The 18,538-nt window shown below is 41.0% G+C and overlaps 1 protein-coding gene across 1 annotated transcript in view; it reads left to right on the forward strand.

Annotated features, from left to right (window-relative positions):
- Positions 1-16,437, forward strand: part of ARHGAP18 (Rho GTPase activating protein 18) — a 139,149-nt gene extending 122,712 nt beyond the window's left edge. Inside the window, exons 12-15 of the mRNA XM_038741204.1 lie at positions 2,082-2,228; positions 10,388-10,512; positions 12,202-12,263; positions 15,005-16,437. Coding sequence (XP_038597132.1) covers positions 2,082-2,228; positions 10,388-10,512; positions 12,202-12,263; positions 15,005-15,096 — 426 coding nt within the window. The 3' untranslated portion in view covers positions 15,097-16,437. The remainder of the gene's footprint in view (positions 1-2,081; positions 2,229-10,387; positions 10,513-12,201; positions 12,264-15,004) is intronic.
- Positions 16,438-18,538: the final 2,101 nt, after the last annotated feature.

An 18,538-nucleotide genomic window follows, 5' to 3' on the forward strand; every position in this document is an offset into this window, starting at 1 on the left:
GGTAGAAACAAGGTGATTAGATTGCCCCACGTGGGGTTCACAGTCTTCATCCCCAATTGACAGATGAGGGAACTGAGGCACAGAGAAGTTAAGTGACTTGACCAAAGTCACACAGCTGACAATTGGTGGAGCCAGGATTTGAACCCATGACCTCTGACTCCAAAGCCCGTGCTCTTTTCCACTGAGCCACACTGCTTCTCTACCTCTGACTCCAAAGCCTGGGCTCTTTCCACTGAAGCCACGCTGCTTCTATGAGGGATTAGAAATTCGAAAGATATTCAAGTGCAGTTAGCGCAAATTATTTTTAGGGCCCTTTAATGGTTACATTTTGAGAACCATCAGATAACAAGCGTTCTCTTTTCTGTTGAGTGGCTTCAATGACAGTAACTTTATGCAGAATTTTACACTGCTGTCTTTCCTCATCATGAAGGCTTACCTTTTTGCAGTCACATTTTTAGTGGGATTTTTTTATGCCTAATTTAAGAATTAACTTTTGGCATACCATTCTTGACTGGATCCAAGTTTTTATTTCTAGAATGGGATAGATTATTAAGTCGACAAAAGTGTCACCATTTCCAGTGGTTCTTTGTAAAACCCGGAGTAGAGAGTGGGAAAATGGGAAGCAAGGGCTGGGAAGGAGTAAGAAGAAGTGAAAGGAGGAGGAAATCTTTTTAAGGTACTTCTCCTTTCAGTGGATGCCCCTGGTGCTCCTATGCCATGTTTCCTTCACTTAGCCTGTTGCATAGGAAGAGGCAGAAGACTTTGAGGTGATTGAGCCACCACCATTACCAGCCAACTTTATCATTTTATGACCAACCAAGTTTCTGGATTTTCATAACACCATCTGTTTCTCTGGTTATTGGAGAGAAATTAATTTTCTGAATTTGGAGGGTTTATACAGGATATATAAGCATCATAACCCACAATATGGATTGAGCCCTTATGGGGGCAGAGAATTGTGATAGACATTGGGGAGGTCAAGTCAAGGAAAGGACCTCCGAAGATGCGGAAGATGCAGTCACTGCTATTGGGAAACTTACGTTCTAATGGGCAGATAAATACCATTCATTGATAATCTTCCATAAGCAATCCCAGCTTCAGTTCTTTTTTTAAATTCAGGAACAGGTAAATGCGGAGACAATGTACATAAATGGACAAATATATCATAGTTATATATGGTATATATAACTGGTAGTGTATCCAAAGAGTTTTCTTGGTAAAAATACAGATGTGGTTTACCATTGCCTCCTTCCACACAGTAAACCTGAGTCTCCACACTCCATTCTCTTCTGTGCTGTTGCTGCCCAGCACAGGTGAGTTTTGACTTATAGCAGATTTCTTCTAATCGCTAGCTACTGCCCAAGCTGGGAATGGAATGGAATGAACAGACCTCTGCTTGACTCTCCCTCCCGTAGTCGAGACTGGTAGAGTACTAGAAACTCTCCAGGTGTGACCCTGAGAGGGAAGTCACTTAAGTTCTTATAACAGTGCTTGGCACATGGTAAGTGCTTAGCAAATGCCATCATCACTATATATATATATATATATATATATATATATATATATATATATATATATATATATATATATATACACATATATGCATCTCTATTCTTTGGCACCATCCCCAACTGTAATTAACTTAAATGTCTATCTTCACAGGAGTCTGTAAGCTCCTTGAGGGTAGTAATCAGTCTGTCAACTCTATTCTCTGTTGTACAACTCAATTGTACTCTCCAAGAGCTTTGTAAAGCACCATTGATTGATTGATTGGCGAGGTAGGAGTGAGAGGATAAGTGGCTCCCTTTTTGGGGGAGCATAGAACATATGCTGGAGTGGGCTGGGAGAAGTAAGTGTATATATTTTTAAGGTGGAGCTAGCTGGTGGAGAACTTTGGTTTTCCAAAAAAAGGATAGATCATACTGATCAAGAATAAAGCATCATATATGATTGATTTAGATATAGCCACCCTCTCAGAAATATATTTTAGAAGCAGGACAGAACACTTAAATGTTTTGGTAGGTGTGTACCAGAATTAATCGTCTTAGTTTAATGATTTGCTTTGGTTGTGTTTCGGGCAGATTCCAACATTTATTGTAGCCCAAGTAAGGAAGCAAAATACTGCGAACAACAAAAGAGACAAAAAAGACAAGGCTATGAAGAAACTGCTGAAGAAGATGGCTCATGACCGTGAAAAACATGAAAAGCAAGACAAGACACTCAGTGATGTAAGAAAATGTGAAATTTGCATGCGGACTCTGCACATTTCAAACGGCTGCTTTTATCAAAGAATCTGGCATCTTTGAAAGCCCAGTTATGGAGCCACACTTTCAAGACCTTAGCCTTCTCTGATCATTTCCGTATCACTAAGTATGAATATCATTAGGGAATTAATAGGAGGTAGAGTGCTCTTTATTGTCAGTGGGTTAATAGTTAATGGAAGGTAACGGACATTAATGTGTTAGTTTGTAGGATAACCAGTACATGGGAAGTTATAAAAGCAAATTCGTGGAACTACAAAAAATAATACATTTTGCTTTACATTTTCATTTGCTATACACTGCCATTGAAATAATCTGCTGCTGCCTTCTCACAGCAGAGAATTGTTGCTTTTAATGAGTGGTCATGTTTGGATCGAGAAGGAAGAGCTAGCCACATGGACACTGTTTCCTCTTGAACAAAGGAATAACTCTAACAGGATACGGCCATGTGCAGATTTGATTTTTGACTCCAAGCCCATTATAGTTTGGAAAAAGCTTTCCTTCATTTGGGGAGGATTAGATTCAAAAGAAAACAGGAAAATGAGGCATTTCTGAAGCGGAAGTGTTTACGCTTCTCCTTCTCCACTGATATCATTCCCAATCATTCAGTAGTCTTCCTCGATGACTATGAAAGTGATGTCCAATATTATGTAATTGTGTTGGGGATGAAGATGATCAAAAACATCACTCAGGGACACACAGCAAATGCTTCCATTGTTCTATTTACAGTGATACGCTCTTCTGAAGTATGTTCAGTTAAGTAGTGCCACCTTGTGGACAATTTGTAGACAGACGTTCAGATGTTTAATTTTTTTACTCTCTTGAACAGGGACTTTCCCTTAAATCCTGGGATTTCCCTCACTGCATGAACACATTGTAAACATCCCCTTTAAAAAAAGAGATGAGGGAAATATGCAGAAGGTCACTAGATTAGGAAAAGAAATCATTGAAAGGAGGGAGCTATTTAGAGCTGCCTGTGCCATCGATTTTTTTTCATTGTGAGTGCAGGGGAATTTGATGAGATGGGAGTGGGTGGGACTATAAGGAGGGAAGATGGCAATGGGACACCATCTCCAGGGGTGGAAGCTCACCTCACTTCCTCTTCTCTCCTTCTCTCCTCCTGCCCTACCTTTGTATGTCTCCCCCTTCTTGACTCTGAGCCCGTTGTTGGGTAGGGACTGACTCTATATGTTGCCAACTTGTATACTTCCCAAGCGCTTAGTACAGTGCTCTGCACACAGTAAGTTCTCAATGAATACAGTTGAATGAATGAATCTCACAAAGCCCTTGGCTAGCTCTGGGCCAGAGGCTGAGGCTCATCAGGAGAGAGGAAATGAAGACCTACTTCTGGAGCCCCGTGGGCCAAAGCTGAGGCCCCACATAGGCAGGGGAGCCCCTGGCTCACTTCCCAGTGTCCCTTAATGGGGATAATTAATAATGATACTACTAATACTAATTGCGGTATTTGACTACGTGTCAAGCTCGGTTCTGAGCACTGGAGTAGATACAAGGTAATCAGGTTGAACACAGTTCCTGTCCCATATGGGGCTCATAGTCTTAAACTCCATTTTACAGATGAAGTAACTGAGGCTCAGAGACATTAAGTGACTTGCCCAAGGTCACTCAGCAGATATGTGGCAAAGCCGGGATTAGAACCCAACTTCTCTGACACCCAGGCCCGTGCTCTTTCCACTAGGCTATGCTGCTTCTCTAAGGAGAAGGAGTGACAGACTCCTGTCCCATTTCCAGAGCCCCCCTGCACTCTAGGACTGGTTTAAGAAGGCACGTTCTGATGGCTGGGCCAAGTGGAGGAGTTGTCATTTTGTCTCCACTTTTAGTTTTCCCACCCAGCTTCCAGGAGGAGGGTTTGAGTTAGCTTCACCTGCCCATACAGCCTGAAAAATGGTGAGTCCCCTCACTGCTGAGCAACTGGCAGCCCCTGGCCTTGCCCCAGCCACAACCAAAGGGTTGTTTGGAATGAATGCATGACTTATCTTTAAAGGGAAGACCCAGTGATGTGAGTGTTGTATATTGTCTTTACAGAATCATAGAGTTTGAGTTCTGTGTGGTCTTCTTGGGTGTCTCCCTTTGCCTTTGAGCGGCACTGCACTAAACCTGCCTCATTCTGAAGCAATTTCTTCCCATCTGTAAAGTTCTCCCTTTATTCCCTCATTGTTTCCACATCCATACTAGATAGGCAGAGGCTTATATATCCAGTTTGGCTTAGTGGAAAGAGCATGGAACTTGGATGTGGGGGTGGGGGTCATCAGAAGATCCAGATTCTAGTCAGAATTTTGCTATTGACCTGCCATATGACATTGAGCAAGTCATTTTACTTTTCTGGGTCCTAGTTTTCTCACCTGCAAAATGGGAGAGAGTCATATGATTTTCATTATGATAGTTATTTATGAAAGGTACTTGCACTCCGAATCACCTTATTTACAAAAGGGACATATGCATATGAAGGATTGGACGTGTGTTCAGAAGCACTGTGAAAACCCTTTGAAACCCAGGGCAGACCAGAATGGTATCCATTTCAGTGTGGCTCTGGGCATCTGACCCTTCTAATCTGACCCTTCTCTAATTGAAAGGTGAATGTTTCATGTGCAGTCCTACATATCCTGGCTCTAACCCACCAATGTCAGAAGGATATATTGACTCCAAACTAAATTCTGATCCCACAAGCTACTGTAGGGGCAGGATTGTCAGCGAGACAGCAAATGCACCATTGATTGTACTGCGAATGGGCTGGGTGTACTTCTTTCAGTTTGGGTCTTCGCTAAAATTCTGGCTCTGGTTTCACTTAACAGCTTTTAAGATAGGAGCAGAACTGCAGGTATTGTTCTAAGCATCTGCTTTAAGTCTTGGAGCACCAGCTGAAATGTTGAGAAGGGGGTGAGGGGCCCTGAAAGGAAAATAACCAATGAATGATATCAAGCCCACAATCTTGTTTCTTCTTAAAGGTTGCTGTGTTGTTTGTTTTTGTTGTGCAAGAACGAATGCTGCATATATAACATGCAAATGTATCAGCTCTTGTTTGAATACAGAACTGAAAGGCAATGAAAAGATATGTAGACCGAGTAGAATGGGGGTCTGTGCTGGTGCACTTTAGAAAGGTCAGCATGCCATGGAGTTATCCTACTCTTCTTTTTTCCACCCTTTTATTTCAGACAATTGGAAAATATAAGGTTCTTCATGACGTGAAATTCTTTTAGCTATTAAATAGCATGTGTTACATCTGGCCCTATTCTTGGAAAAACTCTGTTGCCAGGTTTTTTAATTATCTGTTGCTTTATTGAGTAAGAAAGATTTCCAAGTAAGCAACTATCAGTGCTACAATTAAATTGCATGTATCTTGATGAAAGGACAACTTCAGAATAAGAAAAATAATTGGGCTTCTTCTAAGGATTAATTTTTTTTTCCAAAGTACGATGCTAATACAGGTACTCTGCCCCTCCATGTGTCGGGGAAAAAAAAATAGGAGCAATGTGGTTTCCAGACACAGTCCATGAGTCTAATAATGAAAGAACATGATCGTTGTTTATTCAACTGAATGATACAGAATCAACAGATTTTAAGATATAGTTTAGAACAATGTGCCAAACACACAAAAGCCACAGGCGAACATTTTTTACCCATGTTATATTGTTTACATGTTTAAGTAGTTAACATTATAATTCTTAAAGGACCATTCAATCAATTACTGTGAAGAGTATTTACTATTTAAGCAGTCATAGACTTGTCAGTCTCCTTGGAGCTTGCCCATGACATCAACTTAATTCTCTGTTGATGAAAAGAACAAATGTGGAAAGACCTTGATCCTGACAGTTTAACTCTATGTCTTGGAATGAAGAGATTCCCCAGTTTATGGCATTTGTAGTCAGTTATTATTGTAGCACAAGTTAAAAGCAGACTGCTGGCTTAAGGATCAAGCACATTATATCTTTCAGAGCTCAGCAGCTTGTTATAATTAGCAGACTGATAGCATTTGTATTGGATACAGCATGATTCTAAAATTTAATGGTGGTTAACAGATACGCTGTTTTAAAAGGCCTCTGATACTGTTCGCTAAATCTTCATAAATATCACTTGGACACGACTGTCAAAATATACAAGAGTACTTCTCCAGAAACACTCCCACATTCTCCCTCTCTCATCTGTTACCACGTCCGGTTAAACCCCTTTCTCCCCAAGGAATATTTGGTGCAGAAGATCCATCTCAGGCCAGATTCCCATCTCAGAGAGGATTCTTGGAGTCTATTTGTCTTTTCACATGCTGCCATTGTTAAATACAATAAGAATTTCCCTTCCGTTTAATACCATCTCAATGCATGTATTGTAGAATGTGGACACCTGGAAGGCAAGGGAATGGGCCTGGTGATATTTATATTGTTTTGAGCACAGTTCTTTATATTATGTCTAACAGAATGCTTTACATTTCTGGGCCTCAGAGAGTGTTTTCTTTTTTTTTCCAGTTAGGCTCCTCAAACTTTGCATTTGCAGGATATTTGGAGGGAAATAGCAACTAAATATTTTTCAGTCTCTTGACAAGCTTCAGACTTGTCAACCCACACCCTCCTGTTTCACTGTGCTCTTTCAAGTGCACAGTACAATGCTTTACACACACTATACGTTCAATAAATTCCATTGACCATTTTCTCCCCTCTTCATCCCCACCAATCTCTTTTTGATGGCTGCCATCTCTTTTTGATCTGCCTCAGAACACTGTTTCTTTCCCCACCACAGTGCATTGGTACACCTCTCCCAACTGTCCCACAACCTTTCCCCTTACTGACTGAGCCCATGATATCTGCCCCAGTCAATTGATCAGTGACATTTGAGTGCTTACTGTCTTCAGAATGCTGATCTTAACACTTGAGAGAGTGTGCACTACAATAGAATTAGTAGGCATGATCTCTATCCTAAAGAAGCTTGCAGTCTAGTAGGGAAAACACTATATCCTTTCCATTCATCCATTGATTAGCAGTGGATTGGAGCAAGTACTGCAAGCAGAACACTATAACAGATATTTGGGAGAGTACAGTAAGTGTAAAAGATCTGGTCCCTGACCTCAAGGAGTTCACAGTCTTGTGAAGGAGTCACTGAATTGTAGTCTGCATAGTCAGAGCAGGTGAAAGAATAGGTGTAACTGAGAACAGCAAATAAAAAGAAAAATGTTTTAGTAAATTGAATAAACAAACCAATTCACACATAACTGCATAGGGTGACTGAAAGGTTGACATAAAGGTGAGAATTAGTTGAGGAATGCCACTGGGAAATATTTTTCAGGAGGGTTTTGCAGGTAGGGAAGTATATGGTTTGGCTGGTTAAATTGACACTAAAAATTGTTGTGTTGAGAGCTTACTCTATGCCAAACACTGTGTTGAGTTAGATACAAAGTATTCAGGTTGGACACAGTCTCTGTCCCATTTGGGACTCACAGTCTAAGTAGGGGAGAGGACAGGTATTGTATCCCCATTTTACATATGAGGAAACTGGTTAAGTGATGTGCCCAGGGTGACACAGCAGGCTAGTGAATGAACTGGAATTAATTCAGGTCATCTGACTCCCAGTCCCTTGCTCTTTCCACTTGGCCACAGTGCTTCTCAAGGCAGGAGCATCACGCTTGTGCTCATAAGCATGGATAATAATAATTATAATAATGGCATTTGTTAAGTGCTTGCTATGTGCTGGTCACTGTACTAAGCACTGGGTTGGATACAAGCAAATTGATTTGGAGAGAGTCCCTGTCCCACATGGATTTTACAATCTTAATTCTTATTTTATAGCTGAGATAACTGAGTAAGGAAGAAGTGTAGTAACTTCCCCAGGGTCACACAGCAGATAAATGACAGAGCTAGGATTAACGTCCAGGTCCTTCTAACTCCCAAACCTGTGCTCTATACACTGGGTCAAGCTATTGGATGCAATGTGTTACTCATGTATCCTGCTGAGGGACGAGAAAGAGCTGCTCCCTGGAGAAGCACTCACCAAGTGTTGATAGTGGTCAATTCTCCAACCCTCCTGTTGGAGAATTGATTATATTTTATCAGTTTTGAATGGTGACATTTTGTTCCTGCAAGGGAGTTCTCAGTTTGGTCTGATCACTTTGGAAGAAGAAAAATTCCAATCCCTGTAAACTTGTAATGCAGTAGTTTATTGGTTTACTAGCCTTTCCTCCAGATCAATGACCATTTTAAATTGTGTTATCAGATTTAGAGGAGATAAGATGTTTTCTTCCATCTTCCAACCAAATAAATAGGAATCGTACCCATTCAGGTAGCCATGGAATTTAGCATATGCCAAGGACTGGAAGCACTTAGGTTGTGCTCAAATCATCTGGTAGGCCATTCATTTTAATGAAAATGTAAACATGTCTCACTATTCTGGTCCCGAGTTTTTGTCATTTGGACAGAATTTGAGAGTCCACAGGGCCCATCCTATGGGACAGTTGCTCTTCCAAACTACTATTTGACTGATTGATGGGACATTGATGAGTGAAAGCTGGTGCACGTTTTTGAGGTCAACAAGAGTTGTGAAATTTCTCTGTGAGTCTTTCTATGGGTTAAGGAACAGGAAGTCAGGAATTAAACCTTGCATGGCCCCAGAGATTGAAACTAACATCTCAGGCACTCTGAAATACAGCTATTACTGGGAAGCAACATGGCTTAGTGGATAAAGCATGGACCTGGATTCTAATCCCAGCTCTACCGCTTGCCTGCTGTGTGACCTTGGGCAAGACATTTAACTTCTCTGTGCCTCCATGTCCTCAATTGTAAAATGGGGATTCAATATCTATTATCCCTCCTACTTGACTGTGAGCACTATGTGGGTCAGGGACTGTGGGACATAGTACTGACTTACCCCAGGACTTAGAATGGTACTTGACACTTAGGACATGCTTAACAAATACCATTAAAAATATTAACCTTACAAAGTCAAAGAGTTCTGAAGGGAGATTTTTCCATCGTCTGGGTAGCTGGTACAATATTTGTGGTTTTGGAAGCAAAACACTCTTGGAACCCATTGAAACTAGACCTTCCACATTAGAAAGGCAATGGGTGCTGTGGTAGATTTTTGTTTAAAAAGAAAATTCAACAGATTTGTCTTCCAGCATGCCCAGTCAGTCATGTGCCATGTACAGGTGGTTATGGCCAATCCATCACTGAAGATATGGGCAAATATGTGCTGTGTGATGACATATATTTATAAATGAATTCTAGAATTGCTTTTGCCGTGCTAGGGCCATATTTTATAGTAATTTTGTCCCATACACACAGGTACTTTATTAAATAAGAAGCGTGGCTCAATAGGAAAGAGCCCGGGGTTTGGAGTCGGAGGTCATGGGTTCAAATGCTGGCTCCACCAGTTGTCAGCTGTGTGACTTTGGGCAAATCACTTAACTTCTCTGTGCCTCAGTTACCTCATCTGTAAAATGGGGATTAAGACTGTGAGCCCCACAAGGGGCAAACTGATCACCGTGTAACCTCCTCAGTGCTTAGAACAGTGCTTTGCACGTAGTGCTTAATAAATGCCATTATTATTATTATTATTATTATTAAATAAGGACAATAATTTGTATATGCATTAACATGGAGGTTTTATTCTATGATCAAAAAAAGCGCTTTAGTACTATAAGAGAAAAACAGTGTCTGTAAGCAAAGTATGTATGTTTGTGGAGAAAACCCCAACAAGAATTGTTGAGCTTTTCGAGACAGAATCAATTCAGGCATGTTTATTAAATAAACTAAACAAAATACAAAAGTGTATCTGTAACTGGGATACACAGAGTCCCTGCTTGCTAAATCAATTTCATACTTGCTATACCAAGTACCTACTCCTAGATAATATGCAGAAACCAGCTCTTAATATGGCAGTAATGGTTATTGCTGTCATTCCTAACATCTTTAAAAATAATTAAGCATTACTCTCGTACTGTTATAAAGTTCCCCTATCACCACTCAAAGGTTTAAGATTCTGATGTAATTGAACAAATGGCATTATAACTGTAGTTAAGGTTTTTATGTAGTGAAGTAAAATACATAGTCATTAAGCCCATGCACTGTAGAGCACTTCCACGTTGCGGCCGCTGCCAGCTTTGTTTCAACATGATTTTGCTTTTGCAGGCTGACGTCCCTCAGGGAGTGATACGCGTACAGGCGCCCCATCTTTCAAGAGTTTCCATGGCGATCCAGCTGACGGAGGACCTGAAAGCCAGCGATGTTCTTGCCAGGTTTCTTAGCCAGGAGAGGTACAGTCCTGCTCTCCCCACCACATGACGAACTCTGTAGAGAGCATCCTTTTGATAGTGGGGTTGGGGACAGGTGACCTGCCTGGGACAGTGGAAATTCATTCAGTTGTTCATTCAGTCGTATTTAATGAGTGCTTATCGTGTGCAGATCCCTGAACTAAGCACTTGTGGGAGAGTACAATATAACAATAAAACAGACACATTCCCTTCTCAGTGTGAGGGGAGAGCCCTCTAAGCAGCAGGAAGGGAATGGAGCTGGTTTAGATGCCAGAGTCCGGCAGATTCCTGTCACCTCCGCTTCCCAAGCACAGTCTCTAGCTCCCAAGGGGCCCAGCATCCAAGGAGGAGGTGTGGCACAGACTGGGCTGGGAGCGAGGCACTTAAAGCCGCCGCTGGTGAGTTGGATGGGGCATTTACAACTCTTGAAGGGGTTGTGTCAAAGAGGTGATGCAAGCAGGGGTGGGGAGGTGGGGGTGTGGGAGGGTGGGGATGGGGGTGGGCCCCCTCATCCTGCATGCCAGTGAGGGTGGTGAGAACCCCAAAGGTTGGCTATGTTAGAGACCATGTCCAGCTGGACCAGTGAGAGTATTGTCCACCTTCCTCCCGTCCAATCTATAGAGCAGTCATACCCCCTGAACAGAGCCGTGACATGCCAGGCTCACGGTTGAATAACACTTCCAGGCACGGCCACAGCCGCCACACTTACTGTTTTACTGTGTTGTTGTGGGTAGTTCTGGCTTTTTTTCACCTCTGCGTATGGCACTGGCTTGGGTCCCTGCCTCCCCAGAACTGACTCTGCCTCCTGGGGGCTTGTCTGATTCCCAGCCTGAGACTCCAAACTGCCTGAACAAATCATCCTGGAGTTATTCCAGAATTTTGCCCAGTGCCCAGCCGATCGTGAGTGCTTAATAAGTGCCAGGACTCACTGGGTACCTCCGTGCCATCTCTCATTTCCCCACCATCTCCGGAGGTGGCAGGGGTAGAAGCAGTGCAGGTCCCCAGAGTCTCCCAGGTGTTGTTTCTGTATTATTTGAGGATCGTAGAAAGAGGTGGCTCTCTGATATGAAGATTTGAGAGGTGGCAGGGAAGCTGGCAATGCTGCCCCATATCTGCCCACACCTTTGTCCTTGCCCAGCCCTGCCACTCACCCCCAACTCTAGGAAGGCTGGAACAATCTGGGGGCAGTTTTGGAGTGACGTAAGAAAGTCATGAGAACTCCAGGGCCTGTCGAGCCAACTGGGCCCTGCAATCTTTTGAAGAGCATGGTCTGCCTGCATTATAGCTGAATTTTAGGGCTAACCAAGTTAACTGTGCTCCTCCTCCAGCAAGAGGGAAAAGAAACTAAACCAGGAGGAGTCTGAACCCACGGAATAAACTGGACTCTTTGGTCCTTTGCACTAAGGACATTCAGCTTTCTAACTGCCACCAAAATAATTATTTTTAAAACCACATATCACCTAATAGACTGTTGTTTTACTTTGATGTGCATGATCCAAAGTGCTTATTATGTTCTTGTACTAATTCTGTGTTTTAACAAGTGGGGCAGACACATGTGTAGATCATGATATGAACCTTTCATTGTACCAGAATCAGAGGCCCATTAAGGGACTAGATTGAAACCTCTTTAGATGTTATAACAGCTCTTAACAGCTCTTTAGATGTTTTAACACAGGTATCTTCTATCCCTAGTGGAGCTGTCCAGATGCTCAAGAAAGAAGAGGTGTTCTTGTATGAAATAGGAGGAAATATCGGTAAGAATAATTGCTTGTTTACTCCCTAGTTTGTGCTTATGTTGTAAATCCCTGGAGAGAAATCAATCATTAGTAATTGTTGAGCACTTACTGTGTGCAAAGCACTGTACTAAGCACTTGGAAGGGTACACTACAACAGGCACATTCCCTGCCCAAAGCAAGTTTACAGGCTAGTGGGGATGACACAAATTGATATAAATACATTTTGGACATATATTTATATATGTTCTGTGGGACTGGGAGGCAGGATGAATAAAGGGAGCAAGTCAGAACAACACAGAAAGGAATGGAAGAAAAAGAAATGAGGACTTAGGGTAGGCCTCTTGGAAGAGATGTGCCTTCAAAAAGGCTTTGAAGCTGCAGAGAATAGTAGGTGGAAGGTGGAGTGATAACTGGAGGGAGTCATGGGGTCGAAGGAGGGTTTTTTAGGATGTGGAAAAATGGGCAGGTTTGAAAGCAGTGGGGAGGAAGCCATAGGAAAACAAGGAGTTGAAGATGGTGGTTAAGGAGGGAAGAAGGAAGGGGACAAGTGTTTTGTTGAGGTGTGAAGGGATGGTAAATGCACAGGTTGTGGGGTGGATTTTGAGAGAAGGCAGGAATTCTCTTTTAGAGGTACTGCTGGGAAGATGGGAGAGTTGAAGAAGGGGAAGGAGGAGGGAGGGCCTGGAGAAGGGCAGGGGGGATTTAGGGATTTCTCAATAAAGTAGGTGGTCAGGTCATTAGGACAAGAGATGGGGGAGGCAGGGAGATAGGAGTTTGAGCAGAGAGTTGAATGTCTGCTAAAACAGGCAAGAGCAGTGGGAGAAATATTTTTTCCCAGGCAGAGTTAATGTATGCAGTATACCTGCTATTTGAGCAGTTGTGATGGCTGGTGTGGTTGTGAGCTTTTAGAAGGGAACCTCCATGAAATTCTGTGTGTTTTTTTAAAAAAATCCTATTAAGAGCTTACTAGGTGCTAAGCATTGTACTAAGCACTGGGGTAGATACAAGCTAGTCAGGTTGGGCCCAGTCCCTGTCCAACATGGGGCTCATAGACTTATTCCCCATTTTACAGATGAGGTCACTGAGGCACAGAGAAGTTAAGTGACTTGCCCAAGGTCACACAGCAGACAAATGGCAGAGTCAGGATTAGAACCTAGTTCCTTTTGAATCTGATTTGTAATAATGCTGTCCTTTGGTTTGAAGATCACTCTTCTTTTCACGAGATGGCTAAAGGAGTGTGGAGTTCAGGTTTTTTTTTTTCCAACAGTGATGATTTTTTGTTGTTGTTCATTTGTTTGTTTTAATGGCATTTATTTTGCACCAGGAACTGTACTAAGTACAGGGATAGATACAAGCTAATGAGAAACATTCTATGTCTTAGTTGGGGCTCACAGCCTGAATCCCTATTCTAAAGATGAGGTAGCTGTGGCACAGAGATGTTAAATGACTTGCCCAGGGTTACACAGCAGACAAGTGGACACGCTGGGTTTGGAACCCAGGTCCTGCTGTCTCCGAGGCCTGAACTCTATCCATTAGGCTATGTGCTACTCCTTGCTTATATCCCATCTCCAAAAGAAAATTTGATTATCAGACTATCCAGTGAAATACATTTTCTAGGACTTCCCAAATTTAAGCTTAGATATAATCAGTAAGGTCTTAAGGAGCCTGTTTGATTTCTAGGGCTGCATTTTAATAGGCCTTACAAATTCACTTTTTACTGAAAGCAGAAGTTTCCCTTTCTAAAATCTTATCCCATCAAACATTGTCCGTCCAATGGAAAATGGCACACTTTTCTTCAAGTTCAGGAAGAGTCTTTCCCCCCAACTTTCCAACACCTAAAAAATGTTACATTTTGGAGATTACTTCCTTTACCACCTCACATGGGAAACACCTGCTCTAGATTTTATTCTTAGTTGATGTAGAAAATCAGCAGGAGAGAATCTGTCTTGGTCTTAATTTCTTTTTAAAACAGGCACCCAGAAATACAAACAATTCATTATAACCTACAAATATATTTAGTAGGGGAATCAAAACCATTTCAAGCCACATTTGCGAGGAATGGCAAAGAATGGGACATATCCGTATCAAGATTTCTGTACCACTTCTTTGTGCTTACTGTCCAGATTTAGTTCTTCATTAGTTTTGGAGAATCAAGTACTAGGTGAGGGGTCTTCCCTGAACGAGAATGTCACAAACTGTGTCTGTCCCAATAAAGTGTAAACTCCTTGAAGGCAGGGGTAAGATCTATCAAGTCTACTGAATTCTCCCTTCTTAGCCCACTCAATGCATTGCTCAGCACAGATCAAGCACTCAGTCAGTACTTTGAATGACTGATTGAATGAAAACCATTGCTGTTACTGGGTTAACTCAGGACTGATTCCGTGTCCACGAGTGGCAACAAGATACTTGAAGAACTTGTATGGAGGAATTTCCCCTTTATATCTACCTTAGGAATTAGGTTGCATAATCTGAACACCAAATTTGTCTTTGTAATAAAATCCTGCATCTACTGTTATCTTGGACCTGCACAATTTTAATGATAACAAATTCTATATGCTTATCACATTTCACTTCATACCATCCCTGTGAAGAGGATCAACACATGGGAATTTGATGTCAGGATGTAAGATGAAGGAAACAAGTCAACCCCTGAACTGTTGATTTCATCACCACCTGGGTTTTGAAAATTCAACTTTAATGACTGTAAAAACTCAACTTTTCCCCCACTTGATTAACTAGGTTTTGTACCTCTTTGATAGGTGAGCGCTGCCTTGAAGATGACACTTACATGAAGGACTTGTACCAACTCAATCCGAATGCAGAGTGGATTATAAAGTCCAAGCCTTCTTAGGTGTCCCCAAAACCTATGACTGACCTTTTGGACTGATGAGACCACGCTTAACCGATGGGGAAAAGTGATGAGGGTTGGGATTCTTTTTTCATTCAAAGTCACCCCCCTGCCTTAATTAATATATAGTCCCATGTTTTACAGTGTCTCCAAGAGGCTTGCCCTTATGGATACTTCCCCTATTCTCTTTTTCATTAAGGTTCGTGCTGCTGCCAGATTTGTTGGTTTTCTTTTTTATTTTTTTAAGAGATTTCCTTCACGGCAAGATATTGGAACAAGGAACTATTTGGTTTATGTTTCGTATCATGCCTTGGTGTCACACAACCTTCTGAGGACCCTCAGATTTTGTTTTAAAAGGAAATGGGGTCAGGGGTGTGGGGGAAGCGGGTGGCTCTTTCCCCAGCGTGCACACTTAACGATATTTTTTTTGTTAGGATTATGCTATGTTGAACAACAGGGACTTAATGATGTTAATATATTCCAGGTGAGACCAGCTGTCAGGTCCATATATTTCAACGCTGGCTGGCTGATAGTACTCCTTTAATGTAGACACCTTGTTGTAACAGTATACACAATGGCCACGCACATCTGACAAACGTGGATGATGTTGTTTCCGCTGTTAAGTAATTGCCAAGGGCTGCCAATTACTTCTGAAATCACTGAATACTAATGTTCAGAATACAAAAGCACATTGGTTCAGAGTAACTGTTTGCTAGATAGCAGGAAAATGAAGGTCAACACTGGGTGCTTCTTGATGGAATTTACAAAGTCATAGTTGGCATTACCTATCAGCATTTTAAGCAACCCAAAATAGTGCGATTCCCAAATGGCTACACAATGCATTCTATATAAAAGGAGCATTATTTTATATTCACAGACTCTCGGTTAGTCATTCTGCTTTTGGTAGGACACGCTGCATATGAACAGGTTTGTATGAATGCTCACTTCAAATAACCAGAATGAATTTATTAAATGTAGTAAGAAGTATTATTCCCATGGATTTTATTCCACAAACCATTGATATGATTGAAGATGCAAATCTGCATTGTAAATAACAAGGGTGGAATATGAGAAATGCTAAATATTTTATAAATGTAGAGTGGAGTAAATAAAAGGTAATGTAAATGAGTAACAAAATGAGTGTTATTTTTTGCTATATTCTAGATAAAATTACATTTTATTAAGGACTCTGGGTGTCGCTTTAATTAGGGACAAAATGCTTTTGCTAAAACAGTTGTAAATTTTCAGCTTTGTTACAAAAACAACTGTGCATATGATCAAATGATTAACTGTGGTGATTTAGTGCCTTTTTATTTAAACTGTTTTATGATTAAATGCATTTTTGTTAATTGTCTTTTCTTTTGCATCATTACTTGTAAGTCTTTGTGGACATGAGTTATGCAGGAAAAAACTCAACTTGTTGACTAAATATTTTCTTTAAAAAATGATTTCCACATTTTTACCTTTGTAGCTTTGGGAACTCTGCAAATTGAGACACCCACAACAGCATTCTCCACCTCTTTCAACAAGTGATAACTTAGTTACTGTGTCCTCTGTGAGCTCGCTGTGGGCAGGAAACGTCTACCAACCCTGTTACATTGCATTCGTCCAAGAGCTTAGTAGAGTGCTCGGCACACAGTAAGCACTAAATAAATACAATTGATTTTTCATTTATGATTTTAGAATTGCATAGCTAGTTATGGTACACAGTGAGAGCTTAATAAATGCCAACCATAGTACAAAGTGCTGGGGTAGATGCAAGATAATCAGATCAGACACTGTCCTTATCTTTTGCAAGGGATCACAGTTTAAGAATGAGGCAGAGCAAGGTCTCTACCTTATTCCTGTTTTACTGACAAGGGAACTAAAGTCCAGAGAAGTTAATTGACTTGCCAATGGCACAAAGCAGGTCTGTGACAGAGCTAGGATTGGAACTTTGTCTCCTGACTCACAATCCTTTGCTGTCTCCACTAGGCTACACTGCTTACAGACATTAAAGAAGTAGTTAGCAACTCTTAGGGAAAATGAAAAAAAATGTAAATGGTACATTTGGTACTGGCCATGTCTGTCCACATATCCAAGTAATTCAAACTCCCCAATTATTTTGGGTCTCTGTTATCTAGTTATTTTAGGCCAAGGATCTCTGAAGACCTAAAATATAGACATATAGATTTTTAGGTCTCAGTAACTCAGTTGATTAGAGAAGTTATAAAAACATCAGTATCTGTGCAAAAATAGTTTCCCAGAATTCCCTAAACATAAGCATCAGGTTAAGAATTACACAGATCACCTATCTGGAGGTTAAAGGTCACTTAGTGCAGCCTTTTTTCTCTGTGCAGGACTGCCCTTGATGCTTTAGGCTTCATAATTTAATCTGGATCCTTGGTGTTAACACAACTATTCTAAACCACAGGAGAAAACACAGAAATTTGGAATACAGACAATACATTTCCTTTTGCTAGCTCTAGTAATTTCAGACTTTCACTTTCAGGCAGGTATTTTGTAAATATATACAAATATAACAAGATTTGGTTTGGGAGACCTTCAAAAGTAAATTGAAAAGGCAGCTATAGGTGCTCATGTAGGTGTATTTATAAAAGTACTCTTATGTTTATGTATTCTAAATCCCCATTGTACTTTACTGGTATTATAAAGTGACTTTGTTGTTGAACAATCCTTGAAACCATTTCAGGATGGTTAAGTTTCTTTTTCTGACCATCCTACTTGTCCTTATTGATCCTCTCCTTCCCCCCATTCTTCCCTATTGGGGATTAATAGTGCTCTTCTACCTTCTTTAGTATGGTTTCTCTTATGTGCCAGTAGATGACAGTGTTGCCCAGGTATTTCTTAATGTGCATCAGAAACGTGGCAAGTGTTGAAAGCTTTTTAGTGATGGATTAAAATCTGAGTATAGATGCTAGAATTTTGTTCTCAGGCTGCCTGTATACCATAACAGTTGCTTGTTGTACAGGAAGAGAACAATGCCTATGGGAACGACATGGTCTAATTTTTTCAGAATCACCTTTTGGGTATATATACAGTTGCTGTGATTTATACAAGTAATGAGCTGTATCGGATTTGGGAGAAGCTTTAAAAATTATTTTAGTTCTATACATTTTACTTCAAATGGTCTTTCCTTTTGTTTTCCTGTTTTCCCCATCCCCTATTAGGAGTTTTTAGATGAGTTGCTTCAGATGTCAGCTTTACATCTTTCATCCTAACATAATGATAATATACTACTACTACTACTAATATTTGTTAAGCCCTTACTATGTGCCACACATTTTATTAAGTGTGTGATAGGTACAAGATAATTCATATGGAGTTTACAGTCTAAGTAGGAGGAAGAACAGGTATGGAATCCCCATTGAGATGAGAGAACTGAAGCCCAGAGAAGTAAAGTGACTTGCCCAAGATCACACAAGTGGGTAAGTGGCAGAGCAAA

Source organism: Tachyglossus aculeatus, chromosome 2 (genome assembly GCF_015852505.1).
Source record: "Tachyglossus aculeatus isolate mTacAcu1 chromosome 2, mTacAcu1.pri, whole genome shotgun sequence".
NCBI classification, from domain to species: Eukaryota; Metazoa; Chordata; class Mammalia; order Monotremata; family Tachyglossidae; genus Tachyglossus; species Tachyglossus aculeatus.